General features: G+C 37.4%; 1 protein-coding gene across 4 annotated transcripts in view; it reads left to right on the plus strand.

The window, feature by feature from the left end:
• DYNC2H1 (dynein cytoplasmic 2 heavy chain 1) overlaps positions 1–20,965 on the plus strand; it is a 376,161-nt gene that overhangs the window by 148,226 nt on the left and 206,970 nt on the right. For all 4 annotated transcript variants that reach the window (XM_064375367.1, XM_064375368.1, XM_064375369.1 and 1 more), the window contains one exon: positions 7,672–7,761. In XM_064375367.1, the coding sequence (XP_064231437.1) occupies positions 7,672–7,761 (90 nt within the window). The remainder of the gene's footprint in view (positions 1–7,671; positions 7,762–20,965) is intronic.

Consider the following 20,965-nt stretch of genomic DNA (forward strand, 5'->3'; position numbering starts at 1 on the left):
TTACTTTACTAGGTATAGTACTTAATTTATGATAAAAATTTCTTAAGAAAACTTTCATAGAATTACGTTCCAAAAGACCACATGTAACACCTTTAAGCTAGATAAAGAAATTAGTTACTTAATTTATTTTTATATTGTTAACAAGCTGTCCCAATGTGATAGTCCTTTTAATGAAAACAATTTATGTTCTGAGTATAAGTTAATTAGTAATATATAATCATTAAAAAAACTCCAGTGATTCTGAAAGGTATACAAATAAGAATTATCCCTATAATATCATTACCTGGAGAAAACAACACTTAACATTTTGTTAAATATCCTTGTTGTTTAAGGCTGTAATTTTCTAGTTAATGGGGATACAAGTGTACACTGCCTTACCAAGCATATATTCTAATGGAGGGAAGGATATATTAAAGGATAACAAATTGTTTTAACTAAAAAATACTATATTGTGCTTTAAAAAGTGTATTATTCTGGACAACTTTTCTAACAATGAATATAAACAATATTTTTAAGAGATGGCTTTATTTAGCCACTTCCCATATATGCACATTGTTCTAGTTATTTCTGTTGAGTAAAACTTGGCCAATTAAAACCATTTTCTTATGCTTATTGATTCTGTTGGAAATTTAGTCAGGACATAGCAGGGATGACTTTTCTTTGTTTCACAATATCTAGGACCTCAGCTTGGAAGACTTGAGAGTTGCGGGGGCTAAGGCCCCTCCAGTTGCCCATCTGGTGCTGTAGGTGGGAATACTTGATGACAGGACTGCCAACTTCAGCACCTCTGCAGGAGGCTTGGCTTTTTTACAGCACTGAGTAGATGGATGGACTTCTTTTCTTTTCTTTTTTTTTTTTAATTGTACTTTAGGTTCTGGGGTACATGTGCAGATCATGCAGGATCATTGCATAGGTACATACCTGGCAAGGTGGTTTGCTGCCTTCATCCCCCCATCACCTATAGCTAGTATTTCTCCCCTCGTTATCCCTCCCCACCCTCCCACCACCTGCTGTTTCTCCCCTAGCCCTCCCCAACTGACTGCAGTGTGTGATGCTCCCCTCCCTGTGTCCATGTGTTCTAATTGTTCTACACCCGCCTATGAGTGATAACATACAGTGTTTGGTTTTCTGTTCTTTTGTCAGTTTGCTGAGAGTGATGCTTTCCAGATTCATCCATGTCCCTATGAAGGACACGAACTCATCATTTTTTATGGCTGCATAGCATTCCATGGTATATATGTGCCACATTTTCTTTATCCAGTCTATCGTTGATGGACGTTTGAGTTGGTTCCACGTCTTTGCTATTGTAAATAGTGCCGCAGTGAATGTACATGTGCATGTGTCTTTATAATGGAACAGTTTATAATTCTTTAGGTATATACCCAGTAATGGGATTGCTGGGTCAAATGGTATTTCTATTTCTAGGTCCTTGAGGAATTGCCACACTGTCTTCCACAATGGTTGAACTAATTTACACTCCCACCAACAGTGTAAAAGTGTTCCTATTTCTCCACATCCTCTCCAGCATCTGTTGTCTCCAGATTTTTTAATGATTGCCATTCTAAGTGGTGTGAGGTGGTATCTCAATATAGTTTTGATTTGCATTTCTCTAATGACCAGTGATGATGAGCATTTTTTCATATGTTTGTTAGCCTCATAGATGTCTTCTTTTGTAAAGTGTCTGTTCATATCCTTCACCCACTTTTGAATGGGTTTATTTGTTTTTTTCTTATAAATCTGTTTTAGTTCTTTGTAGATTCTGGATATTAGCTCTTTGTCATATGGGTAGATAGCAAAAATTTTTTCCCATTCTGTTGGTTGCTGGTTCACACTAATGATTGTTTCCTTTGCTGTGCAGAAGCTCTGGAGTTTAATTAGATCCCATTTGTCTATTTTGGCTTTTGTTGCCAATGCTTTTGGTGTTTTAGTCATGAAGTCCTTACTTATGCCTATGTCCTGAGTGGTATTGCCTAGGTTTTCTTCTAGGGTTTTTATGGTGTTATGTCTTATTAGATCTTTAATCCATCTGGCGTTAATTTTAGTGTAAGGTGTCAGGAAGGGGTCCAGTTTCTGTTTTCTGCACATTGCTAGCCAGTTTTCCCAACACCATTTATTAAACAGGGAATCATTTCCCCATTGCTTGTTTTTGTCAGGTTTGTCAAAGATCAGATGATTGTAGATGTGTGCTGTTGCTTCTGAGGCCTCTGTTCTGTTCCATTGGTCTACATCTTTGTTTTGGTACCAGTACCATGCTGTTTTGATTTCTGTGGCCTTGTAGTGTATTTTGAAGTCAGGCAGTATGATGTCTCCAGCTTTGTTCTTTTTGCTTAGGATTGTTTTGGCTATGTGGGCTCTCTTTTGGTGCCATATGAAGTTTGAAGTGTTTTTTTCCAGTTCTGTGAGGAAGGTCATTGGTAGATTGATGGGGATAGCATTGAATCTACAAATTACTTTGGGCAGTATGGCCATTTTCATGATGTTGATTCTTCCCAACCATGAGCATAGAATTTTTTCCATCTGTTTGTGTCCTCTCCTATTTCCTTGAGCAGTGGTTTGTAGTTCTCCTTGAAGAGGCCCTTTACATCCTTTGTTACTTGTATTCCTAGGAATTTTATTCTCTTTGTAGCAGTTGTGAATGTGAGTTCACTTTTGATTTGGCTCTCTGTTTGTCTGTTATTGGTGTATAGAAATGCTTGTGATTTCTGCACATTGATTTTGTATCCTGGGACTTTGCTGAAGTTGCTTATCAGTTTCAGGAGATATTGGGCTGAGATGATGGGGTCTTGTAAATATATAATCATGTCGTCTGCAGATAGAGACAGTTTGGCTTCCTCTTTTCCTAATTGAATACCCTTTATTTCTTTTTCTTGCCTGATAGCTTTGGCTAGACCTTCAAATACTATATTGAATAGGAGTGGTGAGAGAGGGCATCCTTGTCTTGTGCCAGATTTCAAAGGGAATGCTTCCAGTTTTTGCCCGTTCAGTGTGATATTGGCTGTGGGTTTGTTGTAAATAGCTTTTATTATTTTGTGATACGTATCATTGATACCTAGTTTATTAAGGGTTTTTAGCATAAAGGTTGTTGAATTTTGTTGAAGGCCTTCTCAGCATCTATTGAGATAATCGTGGTTTTGTCTTCGGTTCTGTTTATATGATGGATTACATTTATATACTTGCGTATGTTGAACCAGTCTTGCATTCCTGGGATGAAGCCTACTTGAACATGATGAGTAAGCTTTTTGATTTGCTGTCACATTCTGTTTGCCAGTATTTTATTGAATATTTTTGTGTCCATGTTCATCATGGAAATTGGCCTGAAGTTTTCATTTTGAGTTGCGTCTCTGCCCAGTTTTGGTATTAGGATGATGTTGGTCTCATAAAATGAGTTGGGGAGGATTCCCTCTTTTTTGTATTGTTTGGTATAGTTTCAGAAGGAATCGTACCAGCTCCTCTTTGTACGTCTGGTAGAATTCAGCTGTGAACCCGTCTGGACTTGGGATTTTTTTAGTTGGATGCTATTAATTGCTGCGTCAACTTCAGCCCTTGTTATTGGTCTATTCAGGGATTCAACTTCTTCCTGATTTTGTCTTGGGATAGTGCAGCTGTCCAGGGATTTATCCATTTCTTCCAAATCTACTGGTTTTTGTGCATAGAGTTGTTTCTAGTAAACTCTGATGGTAGTTTTTATTTCTGTGGAATTGGTGGTGATGTCCCCTTTATCATTTTTTATTGCATCTATTTGATTCTTCTTTCTTTTGTTTTTTATTAGTCTGATGAGGAGTCTATCTATTTTGTTGATCTTTTCAAAAACCCAGTTCCTGGATTTGTTGATTTTGTTGAAGCGTTTTTTTGTGTCTCTATCTCCTTCAGTTCTGCTCTGATCTTAGTTATTTCTTGTCTTCTGCTAGCTTTTGAGTTCTTGTGATCTTGCTCCTCTAGCTTTTTCAATTTTGATGATTGGATGTCAATTTTAGACCTTTCCTTGCTTCTCATGTGTTCATTTATTGTTCTGAATTTCCCTCTAGACCCTGCTTTAAATGTGTCCCATAGATTCTGGTACATTGTGTCTTCATCTCATTGGTTTCAAAGAACATCTTTATTTCTGCCTTCATTTCATTGTTTATTCAGTCGACATTCAGGAGCCAGTTGTTCATTTTCCATGAAATTGTGTGGTTTTGAGTTAGTTTCTTAATCCTGAGTTCTGATTTGATTGCACTGTGGTCTGAGAGACTGTTTGTTATGATTTCTGTTCTTTTGCATTTGCTGAGGAGTGGTTTACTTCCAATTATGTGGTCGATTTTAGAGTAGGTATGATGTGGTGCTGAGAAGAATGTATATTCTTTGGATTTGGGGTTAAGAGTTCTGTAAAAGTCTATTAAGTTCGCTTGGTCTAGATCATTCAAGTCTTGTATTTCCTTGTTGATTTTCTGTCTCATTGATCTGTCTAATATTGACAGTGGAATGTTGAAGTCTCCCATTATTATTGTGTGGGAGTTTGAGTCTCTTTGTAGGTCTTTAAGAACTTGCTTTATGTATCTGGGTGCTCCTCTATTGGGTGCATATATGTTTAGATAGTTAGCTGTTCTTGTTGTATTGGTCCTTTTACCATTATATAATGCCCTTCTTTGTCTCTTTTGATTTTTGTTGGTTTAAGGTCCGTTTTATCAGAGACTAGGATTGCCACCCTTGCTTTTGTTTGCTCTCTATTTGCTTGGCAAATCTTCCTCCATTTCTTTATTTTGAGTCTTTGTGTGTCTTTGCACATGAAATGGGTCTCATGAATACAACACACCAATGGTTCTTGACGTTTTATCCAATTTACCAGTCTGTGTCTTTTGAATGGGGTATTTAGTCTATTTACATTTAATGTTAATATTGTTATGTGTGAATTTGATCTTGCCATTTTATTACTGGTTGGTTGTTTTGCCCTTTGGTTGGCCTAATTTCTTCATTGCGTTGTTGGTCTTTACAATTTGGTTCTTTTTTGCAGTGGCTGGTACTGGTTTTTCCTTTCTGTGTTTAGTGCTTCCTTCAGGAGCTCTTATAGGGCAGGTCTGGTAGTGACAAAATCTTTCAGCAATTGCTTGTCCATAAAGGATTTTATTTCTCCATCACTTATGAAATTTAGTTTGGCTGGATATGAAATTCTGGGTTGAAAGTTCTTTTCTTTAAGGATGTTGAATATCGGCCCCCACTCTCTTCTGGCTTGTAGAGTTTCTGCCGAGAGATCTGCTGTGAGTCTGATGTGCTTCCCTTTGTGGGTGACCCAACCTTTCTCTCTGGCTGCTCTTAGTATTTTTTCCTTAATTTCAACCCTGGTGAACCTGACGATTATGTGCCTTGGGATTGTTCTTCTAGAGGAGTATCATTGTGGTGTTCTCTATATTTCCTGTATTTGAATGTTGGCCTGCCTTGCAAGGTTGGGGAAGTTCTCCTGGATAATATCCTGAAGAGTGTTTTCCAGCTTGGATTCATTCTCCTCGTCATCTTCTGGTAAACCGATCAGGTGTAGATTAGGTCTTTTCACGTAATCCCATATTTCTCGAAGGCTTTGTTCATTTCTTTTCACTCTTTGTTCTCTTTTCTTGCCTTCTTGTTTTATTTCATTGAGTTGATCTTCAATCTCTGATATCCTTTCTTCTGCTTGATCTTTTCAGCTATTGAAACTTGTGTATGCTTCATGAAGTTCTTGTGCTGTGTTTTTCAGCTCCATCAAGTCATTTATGTTCTTCCTTAAGCTGGTTATTCTAGTTGGCATTTTATCTAACCATTTTTCAAGGTTTTTAATGTATTTGCATTGGGATAGAACATGTTCCTTTAACTCAGAGAAGTTTGTTATTAACCACCTTCTGAAGCCTGCTTCTGTCAATTTGTCAAATTCGTTCTCTGTCCTGCTTTGTTTCCTTGCTTGTGAGGAGTTGTGATATCGTGGTGGGGGAGAGGTGTTCTGGTTTTTTGATAGTTTCGTTCTTGCACTGGTTTCTTCCCATCTCCTTGGATTTATATAGTTTTGATCTCAGGTAGCTGCTGGGGGAGGCGGCCTTTCCTTTGTCTGCCTGCAGAGGCACTGCTGGGCTGTGACAGATTCAGTGGAGCCGGTGCATCTTTTATTTACTCAGGAAAATTAGGCTGACTTCTGCAATGGCGGCTTCCTTTCACCCCGCCGAGCTCTATCGGTCCTGGTCACTCTCTAACTGATGTTCTGGGTGCGTAACTCTGGAGTGAGAGTTTTTTAGCCTGCTGGGCTTTGTGCGGGGGTAGGGGATGGGGTGGAGGGGGCAGTGCCCTGCCTTGCCTCAACTTGCCCTATTTGGTTTATACTCACTGTCCAACCAGACCCACAAAATGAACCTGATACCTCGTTTGGAATTGTGGAGACCATTTGGCTTCTGTGTCTCTCTCGCTGGGAGCTGTTTTCCAGAGCTGCCTCCTATTCGGCCATCTTGGGATCCCCAGATTTCTTATTTTCTAGCTCAGGGTACTAAGTATGTATTTCAGTGAATAAGGCTGAAACTGAATAGCCTTTTATAACACAGCCTTAGTTCAGTGTCATTTCTGCTGTACTGTATTGGCTTAAGCAGTCACAAGTCTATGGAGAGTACAAAAGTTGCTTTCTGTTGTTTAGAAAATTACTGGATCTTGTAGGTACAGTGCTGTGTCTTATGATAGAGTGACTTTTAGTAAATCCAAGTCTCAATTTCATAGGTGATCTTTGCTAATATATAGTGAAATGAATACAAGTATTTGCTATCTAAATTAATGAGTAGCTGTCTTGGTTAGAACATACTACTACACGACTAGAAGCCTAGGATTGATGGATCTGAGTGCCAGTTCATAATGTTTTCTTTATTTCACACATTTCTCTGCTGATCCTGGATATGTTTTTCCAAGCCATTAAAATTATTTTACTAGGTTTTTTTCATGGTATTAATTTATAAATCACAAGGAAGCAAGCAAATTTAGTCTAATTGTTATACCAGAATTGATCTTTGTAAGACATGGATTCTCCAAATGCTCTGAAATGTAAAACTCATATCATACTAAGGGAAAAGGCCAGGTTGAACAGCCTTCTCTTCTCCAGTTCTGTACCAAACAATTTTTTCTTTAATGAAAGGAAATAGACATTAATGATATATTTTTCAATTATTATAATTTGGCAAAATGGAATTATTATATCAGATCAAAAACTAAAATTGTATGTGAGTTTTTACAGCATCAGTTTCAAAGTTATTTTTCATCCATATTCATCCTGCAGCACATGATTTAAGATCATCGAGGTTCCCATATTGAGAATGAGAAATTCTTTATAAGGTGGTCTTGAAGTCATACTGTTTTGGGGCTGGATTGATAATTATAATACACATAATTAAAATGGCTTTAACCTAGATTGATGTAGATAGTTTTTTTAATGCCAGTAAGAATAAAAGTGGTATGGGGAAATTCAACTTATATTATATTATTGGAAATTGATTGTAATTTCCATTTATTGAAAGCTTTAACTCTCTACATTAAAGAAAAATATATCAATATTAATGCACTTGATTAGTCCTTTGAATTTGATAGTCCAAGATACTTGTTTCAGAACCAGCTTTGAGTCCAGAGGAACAATTTATAGGAGTACCTTTTAAATGTTTATATATTTCCTAATGGGTTTTCAATTGTAATTTACAGGATTCTGAAAATACAGAACAGAGAATTCAGTCACTTATCAGCTCATTAAAACATATGGTGTATGAATATATATGTCGATGTCTATTTAAGGTAAGAAGCATTATATTTTTCAAATATAAAATGCTACTTGTTCTGAGATTTAACATAGTATTTATAGTTATAGTGTAACTCTTTCCCTACTAGGAATGTATTAAAATTGGTATTTTCAGTATTCTTCCAGAAAATGTAACTGGAATGCCTTATCACATTCTTGGATGTAGTGGGGGAAAAAGTGACAAGTGAAGAAGAGAGAGGAAATACTAGGTTAGCTGACTTAGCTCTAAACATACCAGTGGCCACTGAAAGACATAATGACAGTGGATTATGTAGCTCATTATCTAGCCAGACTTTCTCATCCTCAGCAACTGACATTTTGGGCTACATAATTCTCTGTTGTGGGGGATGCTGTTCTGTGCATTTTAGGATGTTTAGCAGCATCTCTGCCTTCCAGTCCTCCCTACCGTCAATTATGAGAATCAAAAACGTCTCTGGATATTGTCCAATGTCCCTGGGGTTGAGAAACAAAATTATTTCCTATCGTTAGCATTAGGAAGTAAACTAATGTCTTATCCTGAGTTACGACATAAATATGTTACAGAAGTCTTCATATTACATGCATCCCAGAAGAATACACATTGGACAATATTTTAGAAATTTTAGATATTTGAAAACGCAGAGGCTTTCTTTCACTTAGAACTTTTTTTTTTTTTTTTTTGAGACAGAGTCTCTCTTTGTTTCCCAGGCTGGAGTGCAGTGGTGAAGTCTTGGCTCACTACAAGCTCCGCCTCCTGGGTTCAAGCCATTCTCCTGCTTCGAGCTCCCAAGTAGCTGGGACTACTGACATGCACCACCATACCCGGCTAACTTTTGTATTTTTAGTAGAAACAATTTCACCATGTTCGCCAGACTGTCTTGAACTCCCGGCCTCAAGTGATTCACCCAACTTAGCCTCCCAAAGTGCTGGGATTATAGGTATGAGCCACCATGCCCAGCCAGATTTTTTTTTAATAACGATCTTTGGGTATAGCTTAAGACATAATGTTGAAGAAGAACGTTATAAAGGCAGTTAACTGAGAGAAATAGAATTATTGTGGTTCACTTATATAGGCTTCTTAGAAAATGTTGAAAAATATATAGTTAATATATTTTTAGAACAGAATAGTAATTTTTGTGATTTTGTTGAGGATCTTTATTTGAGACACAGAATAAATACTTCATAAGCTCTCTGGGCAGGGCATCTCTGAAGGAAAGGCAGCAGCCCCAGTAAGGGACTTATAGATAAAACTCCCATCTCCCTGGGACAGAGAACCTGGGGAAAGGGGAGGCTGTAGGTGCAGCTTCAGCAGACTTAAACATTCCTATCTGCCAGTTCTGAAGAGAGCAGTGATCTCCTAACACAGCGCTCAAGCTCTGCTAAGGGACAGACTGTCTTCTCAAGTGGGTCCCTGACTCCATGCCTCCTAACTGGGAGACATCTCCCAGAGGTGTCAACAGACACCTCATACAGGAGAGCTCTGGCTGGCATCTGGCAGGTGCCCCTCTGGGATGAAGCTTCCAGAGGAAGGAACAGGCAACAGTCTTTCCTGTTCTGCAGCCTCTGCTGTTGATACCCAGACAAACGGGTTCAGAAGTGGACCTGCAGCAAACTCCAGCAGACCTGCAGCAGAGGGCTCTGTTAGAAGGAAAACTAACAAACAGAAAGGATTAGTAACAAACTCCTCCAAGCTAAAGGAGCATGTTCTAATGGTATGCACCTTGAAAAAAGGTTAGATGAATTGTTAACTAGAATAACCAGTTCAGAGAAGAACATAAATGACCAGATGGAGCTGAAAAACACAGCATGAGAACTTCGTGAAGCATACACAACTATCAATAACTGAATCAATCAAGCAGAAGAAAGGATATCAGAGATTGAAGATCAACTTAATGAAATAAAGCCTGAAGACAAGATTAGAGAAAAAATAATGAAAAGGAATGAACAAAGCCTTCAAGAATCATGGGACTATGTGAAAAGGCCAAACCTATGTTTGATCGGTGTACCTGAAAGTGATGAGGAGAATGGAACCAAGTTGGAAAACGCACTTCATGATATTATTCAGGAGAACTTCCCCAGCGTAGCAAGACAGGCCAACATTCAAATTCAGGAAATACAGAGAACACTACAAAGATACTCCTCAAGAAGAGCAACCCTAAGACACATAATTTTCAGATTCACCAAGGTTGAAATGAAGGAAAAATGTTAAGGCAGTCAGAGAGAAAGGTTGGGTTATGCACAAAGAGAAACCCGTCAGACTAACAGCAGATCTCTCTTCAGAAATCCTATAAGCCAAAAGAGAGTGGGGGGTCAATATTTAACATTCTTAAAGAAAAGAATTTTCAACCCAAAATTTCATATCCGGCCAAACTAAGCTTCATAAGTGAAGGAGAAGTAAAATCCTTTATGGACAAGCAAATGCTGGGAGATTTTGTCACCACCAGGCCTGCCTTACAAGAGCTCCTGTAGGAAGCACTAAATATAGAAAGGAAAAACCAGTACTAGTCACTGCAAAAACATACCAAATTGTAAAGAACATCAGCACTGTGAAGAAACTGCATCCACTAATGGGCAAAATAATCTACATCATAATGACAGGATCCAATGCATAGCAATATTAACCTTAAATGTAAATGGGCTAAATGCCCCAATTAAAAGACACAGACTGGCAAATTGGGTAGAGTCAAGACCCATTGGTATGCCGTATTCAGGAAATCCATCTCATGTGCAAAGACATACAAAGGCTCAAAATAAAGGGATGGAGGAATATTACCAAGCAAATAGAAAGCAAAAAAAAAAAAAAAAAAAAAAAAGGAGTTGTAATCCTAGTCTCTGATAAAACAGACTATAAACCAACAAAGATCAAAAGAGACAAAGAAGGCATTACATATGGTAAAGGGATGAATGCAACAAGAAGAGCTGACTATCCTAAATATCTGTGCACCCAATACAGGAGCACCCAGATTCACAAAACAAATTCTTAGAGACCTACAAAGAGACTTAGACTTCCACACAATAATAGTGGGAGATTTAACACCCCATTGTCAATATTAGACAGATCAAGGAGACAGAAAATTAACAAAGATATTCAGGACTTGAACTCAGCTCTGGACCAAGCAATCCTAGTAGATATCTAAAGAACTCTCCACCCCAAATCAATAGAATATACATTCTTCTCAGCACCACATAGCACTTATTCTAAAATCGACCACATAATTAGAGGTAGAACACCCCTCAGCAAATACAAAAGAACACAAATCATAACAAACATCATCTGAGACCACAGTGCAATCAAATTACAACTCAGGATTAAGAAACTCACTCAAACCACACAACTGCATTGAAACTGAACAGCCTGCTCCTGAATGACTACTAGGTAAATAACAAAATTAAGGCAGATTATGAAGTTCTTTGAAACTAATGAGAATAAAGAAAGAGACAACATACCAGAATCTCTGGGACACAGCCAAAGCAGTGTTTAGAGGGAAATTTATATCATTAAACGCCCACAGGAGAAAGTGAGAAATATCTAAAATTGACCCCCTAGCATCACAATTAAAAGAACTGGAGAACCAAGAGCAAACAAATTAAAAGCTAGCAGAAGACAAGAAATAACTAAGGTCAAAACAGAACTGAAAGATACAGAGACATGAAAAACGTTTCAAAAAAAATCAAGAATCCAGGAGCTGGTTTTTTTGAAAAGATAATCAAAATAGATATACTGTTAGCTAGAATAATAAAGAATAAAAGAGAGAAGAATCAAATAGACACAATAAAAAATGATAAAAGGATATCACCACTGATCACACAGAAATACAAACTACCATCAGAGAATACTGTAAACACTTCTACACAAATAAACTAGAAAACCTAGAAGAAATGAATAAATTCCTGACACATACACCTTCCCGAGACTAAACCAGGAAGAAGCTGAATTCCTGGATAGACCAATAACAAGTTCTGAAATTGAGGCAGTAGTTAATAGCCTACCAACCAAAAAAAGCCCAGGACCAGATGGATTCATAGTCAAATTTTTCCAGAGGTACAAAGAGGATCAATACCATTTCTTCTGAAACTATTCCAAATAATAGAAAAAGAGGGACTCCTCCCCAGTTCATTTTATGAGATCAACATCATCTTGATTCTGAACCTGGCAGAGACATGACAAAAAAAGAAAATTTCAGGCCAATATCACTGATGAACATAAAATCCTCAATAAAATATTGGCAAATCAAATTCAGCAGCACGTTAAAAAGCTTATCCACCACAATCAGGTCAGCTTCATCCTTGGGACGCAAGGCTAGTTTAACATATGCATGTCAAACATAATCCATCACATATACAGAACCAATGACAAAAACAACATTCTTATTTCAATAGATGCAGAAAAGTCTTTCAATAAAATTCAACAATGCTTCATGCTAAAAAAATGAATGAGTTCATGTCCTTTGCAGAGACATGGATATAGCTGGAAACCATCATTCTCAGCAAACTAACACAGGAACAGAAAACCAAACACTGCATGTTCTCACACATAAGTAGGAGTTGAACAATGAGAACACGTGGACACAGGGAGGGGAACATCACACACTGGAGCCTGTCAGGGGGTGAGAGAAATGGGGTGTGTGAGCATTAGGACAAATACCTAATGCATATAGGGCTTACAACCTAGATGATGAATTGATAGGTGTAGCAAACCACCATGGCACATGTATATACTTATGTAACAAACCTGCACATTCAGCACATGTATCCGAGAACTTAAAGTAAAAAAAAAAAAAAAGAAAAGAAAGTCTTCAAGCTCTGAGATTCTTTCCTCCATGTTATGTATTCTTCCATTAGTACTTGTGATTGCATTATAAAGTGCTTGTAAGTTTTTCAGCTCTATCAAATCAGTTATATTCTTCTCCACAATAACTAGGTTGTCTGTCAGTTCCTACGTTGTTTAATCATGATTTTTAGCTTTTCCGGATTGGCTTTCAGTGTACTACTGTAGCTCAATGATGTTTATTTTGAATTCTATTACCTTCCTTATCCATATTCTGCATTCTGTTTCTGTCATTTTAGCCACCTCAGTGTAGTTACTTGCTGGAAAGGTGATGCGGTTGTTTGGAGGAAAGAAGGCACTCTGGCCCTTTGAGCTCTCTGGCTGGTTCTTTCTCATCTTTTTGGGCCTGTCTTCCTTCAGTCTTTGAGGTTGCTCACTTTTAGATGGTTTTTTTTTTTTTTTCCTTTTATTCTATTTAATGACATGGAATGTTTGATTGAGGTTTAATGTGGATTTAGTTAACTGCTTTTGTTTCTTGAAGATTTTAGTGGTCCAGGGCTTATTTCCTATTCTCTGGACTGTGTATCTAACTCTGGGGGACTTGTGTTAGGCCCCAACTTTGATCTCTGGCTCCCTGAGGTTAGGAATCCACTGTGGTTAGGAATCCATGTAGTTGGGGGCAGTCAGGGGCAGTTGGGTGCAGTCGGGGGTGGGTGGGGTGGGAGGAGTAAGGTGCTCTGTGACTGCTCTTCACTACACTTGGATATGTGGTGTAAGCCAAAGCATTTCATAGTGCGGTGACAGTGGGATTCATCCTTGTTTGCATGTGCCAGCAGTAGCAGTAGCAGCAGCTGTGTCAGGGTACTAAATGGTCCCAGAGTGCCTACCTTTCTGCCTGCATTCACCAAGATGGCGTGAGGCAGCGCAGCTACGGCGAGGGCATGGGGAGCCCCTGCTGGTGACTGTGTTTATGGTAACACTGCAGGTGGTGTTGGCTCAAGGGCGGAGCCCCTGTGGGTGCAGGTGGGTGCCTTCTATATGCCCTGCAAGCAGGAGTAGTCACTCAGGTCTGGGGAGAACCCTCTGTTCTCTGAACTTAGTTCCACTCCAGTGGCAGTGTTAGTGCAAAAGCCAGCCACTGGCTGGGGTGGGGCCCGTTAGTTCTCTGCCTGCCAAGGCTCTTTTTGTAATGGCGGTGGGTGGTGGGAGGTTGGGCAGACTGCACCTTCACATGCTGATACGGCAAGGAAAGCAAAACCTGGCCACGCAAACATGCCTCGCAAAGATGTGGGGAGTTGCTGTGGGCCGGAGGGAAGCTGGAGTGTGGGGATGGAGCACCTGGGCTGGTGCGTGGCTGTGAACACAGCTCTGCTGGAGCTCTCTGCCAGTCAGGCACGGTCTTCTGGTGCACGTCCCCTGGGCACCTGAGGCTGCTCTGCAAGCAGGCAAGGCCAGATTGGGGCTTTTAGGGATTCCAGCAAACCAAGGGTGCTCAGGTTAAACGAGCTAGTTTGATAGGCAAGACTGCCCTGCAGAGTTCAGGACTAACAGTTCCCTTAGAGCTAAAGTCTCCTATGGGAGCAAGTTGAGCCTAGGGGAATGGCTGTCCCTGACAGCTCTGCTGCACATACTCCGGTACCAAACCCCCTGAGCTCCACATCAGCTGGCTTGCTGCCCCTACCACTTCTCTGAGCCCCTCTTCCTGCCAACTCAAGTGTCTGTGGTGGTTGAGGGGTCTCTTTCTGCCTGAGTTCCAGAGGCCTGTGGTGAGAAAAGATTGCTTCTTGCCAGTACAGCTCACCTAGTCCCGGAGCCACTGGGCGCCAGGAACAAGTCCAGGTGTGCAGTAGCCCTGGATAGGGTTCCCAGCTTTGTCCTCCTTCAACACAGCTTCTTGTGTCTTCCCTATATCACTCTTGGTGCTTTCCCTCTGAAGATCTGTTAGGGGCACGCCATTCCTCTTGGCCCCTCAGTGGGAGCTGTTCTACCTGGTTGCATCTAGTAGGTCATCTTGCCTTCCACCCTGTGTATTTCCCTTTTAAAGGTTTTGCACTTAACTGTAATCCAAAACTCACTTTTTGGGCCTCAATTTTAACTTGTGTAAAATAGGAAATTATAAGCAAATTATCTCAAAGCCATTTGTCACTAAACTATTATGAGCCTAATTATGAAGATAACCTACATAGTGATAGTTTCATTAGTTACAGATATCCTGTTATCTCTAACATCATATAATGTATTATCTCTTGCAACACTTAAAATTTTTTCATTATACAAACTAAACTTAAAAATATTTTTAGATAGAGTTTCAAGCTTAATAGAACTATATAGAAAGAAAACCTTAAAGATGTGTATAACTCTTTCCATATCTTATTCCTTCATTAGAGTAAACCAATTCAAGGTTTGATTTGTTTCTTATCATCCATTTCTTGTCTCTTTATATTCATAAGTACAAATATATAGATGTAATTTTTAAATTTTTCTTGCTAGATATTTTGTTCCATAGTTTCTCTCTCTCTTTTTTATTTTTTATTTTGAGTAAGTCCTGAAGATCTTTCCCTGAGTATAAACATGGGAACTTGATTATTTTTGTGACTGTGTGGTATTTTGTAATATGACCATATACTACTTTATCTACTGCTTTCAGTGAATATTAGATTATTTATACAGTTTTTGTCCTTATACATGACTGCAGTAAATATCCTATATGGTACACTCATCTTTATGCATAGTATAAAGTATAAGTATTTTTATTCAGTAGATTTCTGTAAATATAATTGCTGGTCCAAGGATTACTTTTTAAATTTTATTGAATATTATCAGATTGCTTTCTGAAAAGCTTTTTGTCAGTTAATATTTCTACCCACGTGTAATAAAGGTATATCCTTATCTCCTTTGTTACATCCTTATCAATCCAGAATGTCAGTCCTTTAAATTTTTACCAAGCTGTGGTTTATAAATGATATCTTATTGTTTTGTATCTTCTTTATTGTTTTTAAAGTTGTTTATTTCTGCCTTCCTCCCTTACCTTGCCATACTCTTTTGTTTTCTTGATACTTTAAATAAGCTTTTGCTTTATATAGAACGTCTATTTTGTTGTAATTGTTGTTCTTATCTTTTATTTTTAATCATTGGATTTACTTAATTTATATTTCTAGGTTGTTAAATTTGTTTAAGTAGTTTTTTTTAAATGTAGTTTTAATCTTTTTTATTTTCTAGGCAATATGTTAAGCCTACAAAGTTTCATTTTTGGTCAGTCTTGTAATAATGTATTTAATGGTTTTTAAATTTTTATTACTAAGACCTTCACCCTGAAATGGACTGTGATTTCTGAAAATGTTATGGAGCTACAGTTATTTTGCACTGCCCCAAATCTTTTTTGAAAGTGGATATGTTATAAATAAATATTATTCTTAAAAAATTGTTTTATGGCAAAAGAATATAAACTTCCTTCTTGTTCATTTCAAATATTGGTAACTTTCTTATTAGGAGTTAGTAGCTTATTTCTAAGCTATGTATCTTACCTCAGTTTATATTTCTCATTTTATTGTTAGTAATACAGTATATTTACTGATAAAATTTGAACCCATGTGTCATATATTTTTAATGTAATTTGGGAAGGATAAAATGATCTAATGTAGCAGTGAACTGTAGTGACTACAGTGAGGTTATTTCTTTGAAGTTACTTTACCTTTTAAAAATGCATATGCTAGGTTAAAGGCAGCATTTTGTTCACTAGGAGAGACATTGAGAGGCTTAAGCTTGTTAATATTTTAGTTAGTATGCAATTTGGGATTTTTCATTGCCTACTTTGAATAATAGTTTTCTATTGTGAACAGTTGAAAATCATTTTTAAAAAGCTATCATTTACAATTTTTAAGACGTATTTTAATTGATGATGAAATATCTGTTTTGGAGAATCATATTTCTGCTTAAGTAATATTAAATTTAGCATTTCCATAGAGTTTCAGTGATTAATAAAAATTCAGAAAGAACGTTAATCATAAAGCAATGAGATACGTTTCTCAGGATTTATCACCTTATTTAGGTTGGAACCAATTTTGTATTTAGTGAAAGGTTTTAGGGTATTAAGCAGTTAGCATAACATTAAATTACCTGCTAGGTTTCTCTCATGCTGATTTTGCTGTTGTGTTTTGTGACAGCAGTATGGCAACAGTAGACTGTTGAAATAGAGAAAGACTAGGATTATTCGTATTTACATCACATTGAACTGAAAGCAAGTTGACATGGAACAGAAAAATAATTGACTTATACTGTAGGAGGAAATTTAGATGTTAATAAAACATCTAAATAACAACTAAAACAGATAAAGAAAGCTGTCTAGCCCTTTTAGTTTATGTTGTTATTACGTATGCTATTCTTTTTTCTTTAAGAGATCAAAAGTTTTTATTTCAGTTACTTAAATATTTCAGACAATTATAGGATAAATTGGATATTTTGTTCTCTAAAACTTATGATTATATTAAAAGTATTTTTTATATCTAAGGACTTTTTACATATTGTTTTTTCATCTCACTTTATAATTTAGAATAGGTACAAAATAATGGAAGTTGTTGGAGTATTCATTTCCAACTATATTGGGTGAGTATACAGAAAATGGTTGGGACCAGGCACAGTGGCTCACACCTGTAATCCCAGTACTTTGGGAGACCTAGGCAGGCGGATCACCTGAGGTCAGGAGTTTAAGACCAGCCTGACCAACATAGTGAAACCCCATCTCTGTTAAAAATATAAAAATTAGCTGGGCATGGTGGGGCATGCCTGTAATCCCACCTACTCTGGAGACTGAGGCATGAGAATTGCTTGAACCTGGGAGGTAGAGGTTGCAGTGAGCTGAGATCACTCCACTGCACTCCAGCTGGGGTGACAGAACAAGATTCCATCTCCAAAATAATAATAATAATAAAAGAAAGATGGCTGGGTGTGGTGGCTCACGCCTGTAATCCCAGCACTTTGGGAGGCCGAGGTGGGCAGATCACAAGGTCAAGAGATCAAGACCATCCTGGCCAACATGGTGAAACCCTCCCTGTCTCTACCAAAACACTACAAAAATTAGCTGGGCATGGTGGCATGCACCTGTAATACCAGCTACTCGGGAGACTGAGGCAGGAGAATCGCTTGAACCGGGAGGCGGTGGATGCAGTGAGCCGAGATTGCGCCATTGCACTCCAGCCTGGCAACAGAGTAAGACCCTGTCTCAAAAAAAAAAGAAAAGAAAAAGAAAGAAAGTGCTTGAAAGGAAGGATTGGGAGGGTGTGCAGTAGTCATCCCTTATCTATGGGGGATACATTCCAAGACACCCGGTGTGGGTGCCTAAGACTGTAGATAGCACAAAACCTTATGGGAAAAAAACATAATATATACAGGGTTTGGTACTAGCCTATACATATCTATACCTACAGATATATATCTATGATAAAGTTTAATTTATAAATTAGGCACAGTAAAAGATTAATAATAACTAATGATGAAATAGAACAATCGTAACAATATAGTAATGAAAGTTATATGATGTGGAACCTCTCTCTCTCTCGAAGTATCTTATTGTACTGTAATCACCTTTCTTGTGATCTGTTGATCTGATAACTGAGATGACTACTAAGTGATTAATGGACAGGTAGCATATATGGCATGGATCTACTGGACAAAGGGACAATTGATGACCCAGATGGAGCCAGACAGCACATGCTACTCATCATGCTGCTCAGAATAGCTTGCAATTTAAAATTTGTGAATTCTTTGTCTTTGGAGTTTTTCATTTAACATTTTCAGACCACTGTTGACTGTAGGTAACTGAATCCACAGGAAATAGAATATTCTTACTGTTTCCCTTACCTCTTGGAATTACTATCTCAGATCCAAAATGGCATAGAAAAAATGGTAGGATATGCGGAGAAATTGTTTTCATGCAAACTTCTTGAAAGTTGATGTCTATACCGCTCAGCTTGCCTCTATTTCCATATGAATTTGTTGACTGGGTAAAATTCAGATATGTATTATGTTTTAAAATATAATATTACTCATGTCACATGATTGTATTTAGTGTGGAAATAATTTAGTTTGGATTTTGCTAGTTTTTCTCTTAAAATTTGTTTTTCTTATATGAAAATGTGGAAGTCCCCTGGTTGAATGTAGAAATTTTATAACTTGCGGCTACTAAAATGAATCTTAATGTTAGATAATTTTCTTCTCTTAAATAACTTTCAAACTTCTAGAATCATATCTAACCTCTTGAGTTTTCTGAAAATACAGTTGAATGTGCATAGAATTATTCATTAAAATGAGTGATTTAGTCTCAAGCAAAAATGTGAGTGCCCAAGTTCTATGATGTATTAACTGCTTTGAACTTAAAGCATGATTTCCCTTCACAAGGTAACATTTCTTTTATACTTTTCATTGAACATATTTGAAAGCAAGAATATAGTAGAGTAGAAGTAAAAGAAATAAATTACTTAGATTTCTTTCTGCTTCTTAGTCTCTTTGAGAATCATGGGTTTATGGAATGTTTTGGAAGTAAATTTGATGTGAATATTATATAGTATACATTTGCTATATATCAGATAGTTATTTTACTGATCACCTTTTATTAAATGCCTTACATATACTGCCATTTAATGCTTAAAACAGTTCTGTTATACAGAGGAAGAAACTAAGATTTACAGCTAATAGTCTTTAACTTAGATCTAGAGGATATTGGGGTTGAAATTCTAATGCATCCTGTTTGATGCTGAAGATTTCTTGCTAATACGATGCAGGTGAAACAAACCACTATGTCTAGAAATGTGAGCTTGATCTCAATATAAGGTTCACTTTAAGATTCCTTATGTCATATTAATCCTGATCTGATAGTTTCACTTTGATTATTTACTAGAGTTTAATGGTATGGGAAGAATGGTTGACTTATACCATTTAGTGGTCTATTCTCACTGATTAATTTTTCTTCATTAGCTAGTTATTTGTTTAGAGAGTTATTCACTTGAGATTTTGCTTGTTATATATCCCCTTGGTATTAAAATATTTTTTTAACAAAACTCAAGTATACTGAAATAAATTGTCTTTGAATTAAAGTGACCAAATTTCTTGATCTGATAAAGCAAAAATGGATTTTAAAGATACCAAAATATTTGTTCAATTTTGGATTTTAATAGTTTTTTAAAAAAAATAACTATCCAGAAAACCTTGAACTTAATTTATTATTTTCTTTCTTTTCTTTTCTTTCTTTTTTTTTTTTTAAGACAGAGTCTTGCTCTGTTGCCCAGGCTGAAATGCATAGTGCAGTCTCAGCTCACTGCAACCTCTGCCTCCTGAGCTCAAGCCATCCTCCCATGTCAGCCTCCCAAATACTGAGACTACAGGCGTGCACCACCATGCCTGGCTAATTTTTGTACTTTTGTAGAGACAGGATTTCACCATGTTCCCCAGGCTGGTCTTGAACTCGTGAGCTCAAGTCATCCACCCACCTCTGCCTCCCAGGGTGCTGGGATTACAGGCGTTAAGCCATGGCACCCAGCCCCTTAGTTTATTCATTCTTAATTTTAATTCAGTTTAACTAGAAATAATGCAACCATGCACTTAAGCTCGTGTTCTTTCTCTCTGTCTTTTTCTGTAAATTGTGTTTTTATTTTTATTCTTGAATAATTATTGTTTTCCTTTATAATGTTACTGTTAAACACTTGCGGCTCAAGGGATTTATTGGTACAGGTAGGCAACCAGATAGATGGCAAAAAGAGCTCTCTGCCATTTCCAGCTTAGAAAATTAAGGAAGAAGATGCTGGTTGACCTGTTTTAGGTCATGCGGCACCCCTTGTATCAATGTCTATGGAGTAATACAATGTGATTGAACAATGCTGTAATTATATGCTCATCCTTAAGGTCAGAATATCTTCTGTAACCAGATAATGGGAGAAAGGTAACTACCATTACCCACTTATTTTCCACATATTAATGCCCATATTTGGAAAACATTTTGGACTTTTGGGCTCAGTAATATTAGTCATTAGTTTACTGACTCCAGTAGATAATCTGAGGATCATAGAATGGCAGGGGCTTTACTTCTGTTCCTTAAACCTAGAGACTACACTGTTCTTCCTCAGTTCAAATGAAGAAGTGGCTTAAATAAATGTGGTAGTACTGTGTGTACATTTTTGTGTGTATGTATACATATATACACACAAAAATGTACACACAGTAGCATATATACTATATATATATACACACACAGTACTATATGTATGTGTGTGTGTATAGACACACACACAAATGTACAATCAGTACTACATATATATATCTGTAATAAAGAATTAACTAGGCCAGGCATGATGACTCATACCTGTAATCCCAGCACTTTGCATGGTCAAGGTGGAAGGATCATTTGAGTCCAGGAGTTTGAGGCTGTAGTGAGCTGTGATTAAGCTACTGCACTCCAGCCTGGG

The sequence above is a fragment of the Aotus nancymaae genome, unplaced genomic scaffold (genome assembly GCF_030222135.1).
Source record: "Aotus nancymaae isolate 86718 unplaced genomic scaffold, 86718_ANA_hifiasm-v0.15.2.pri h1tg000012l, whole genome shotgun sequence".
Lineage (NCBI taxonomy): Eukaryota > Metazoa > Chordata > Mammalia > Primates > Aotidae > Aotus > Aotus nancymaae.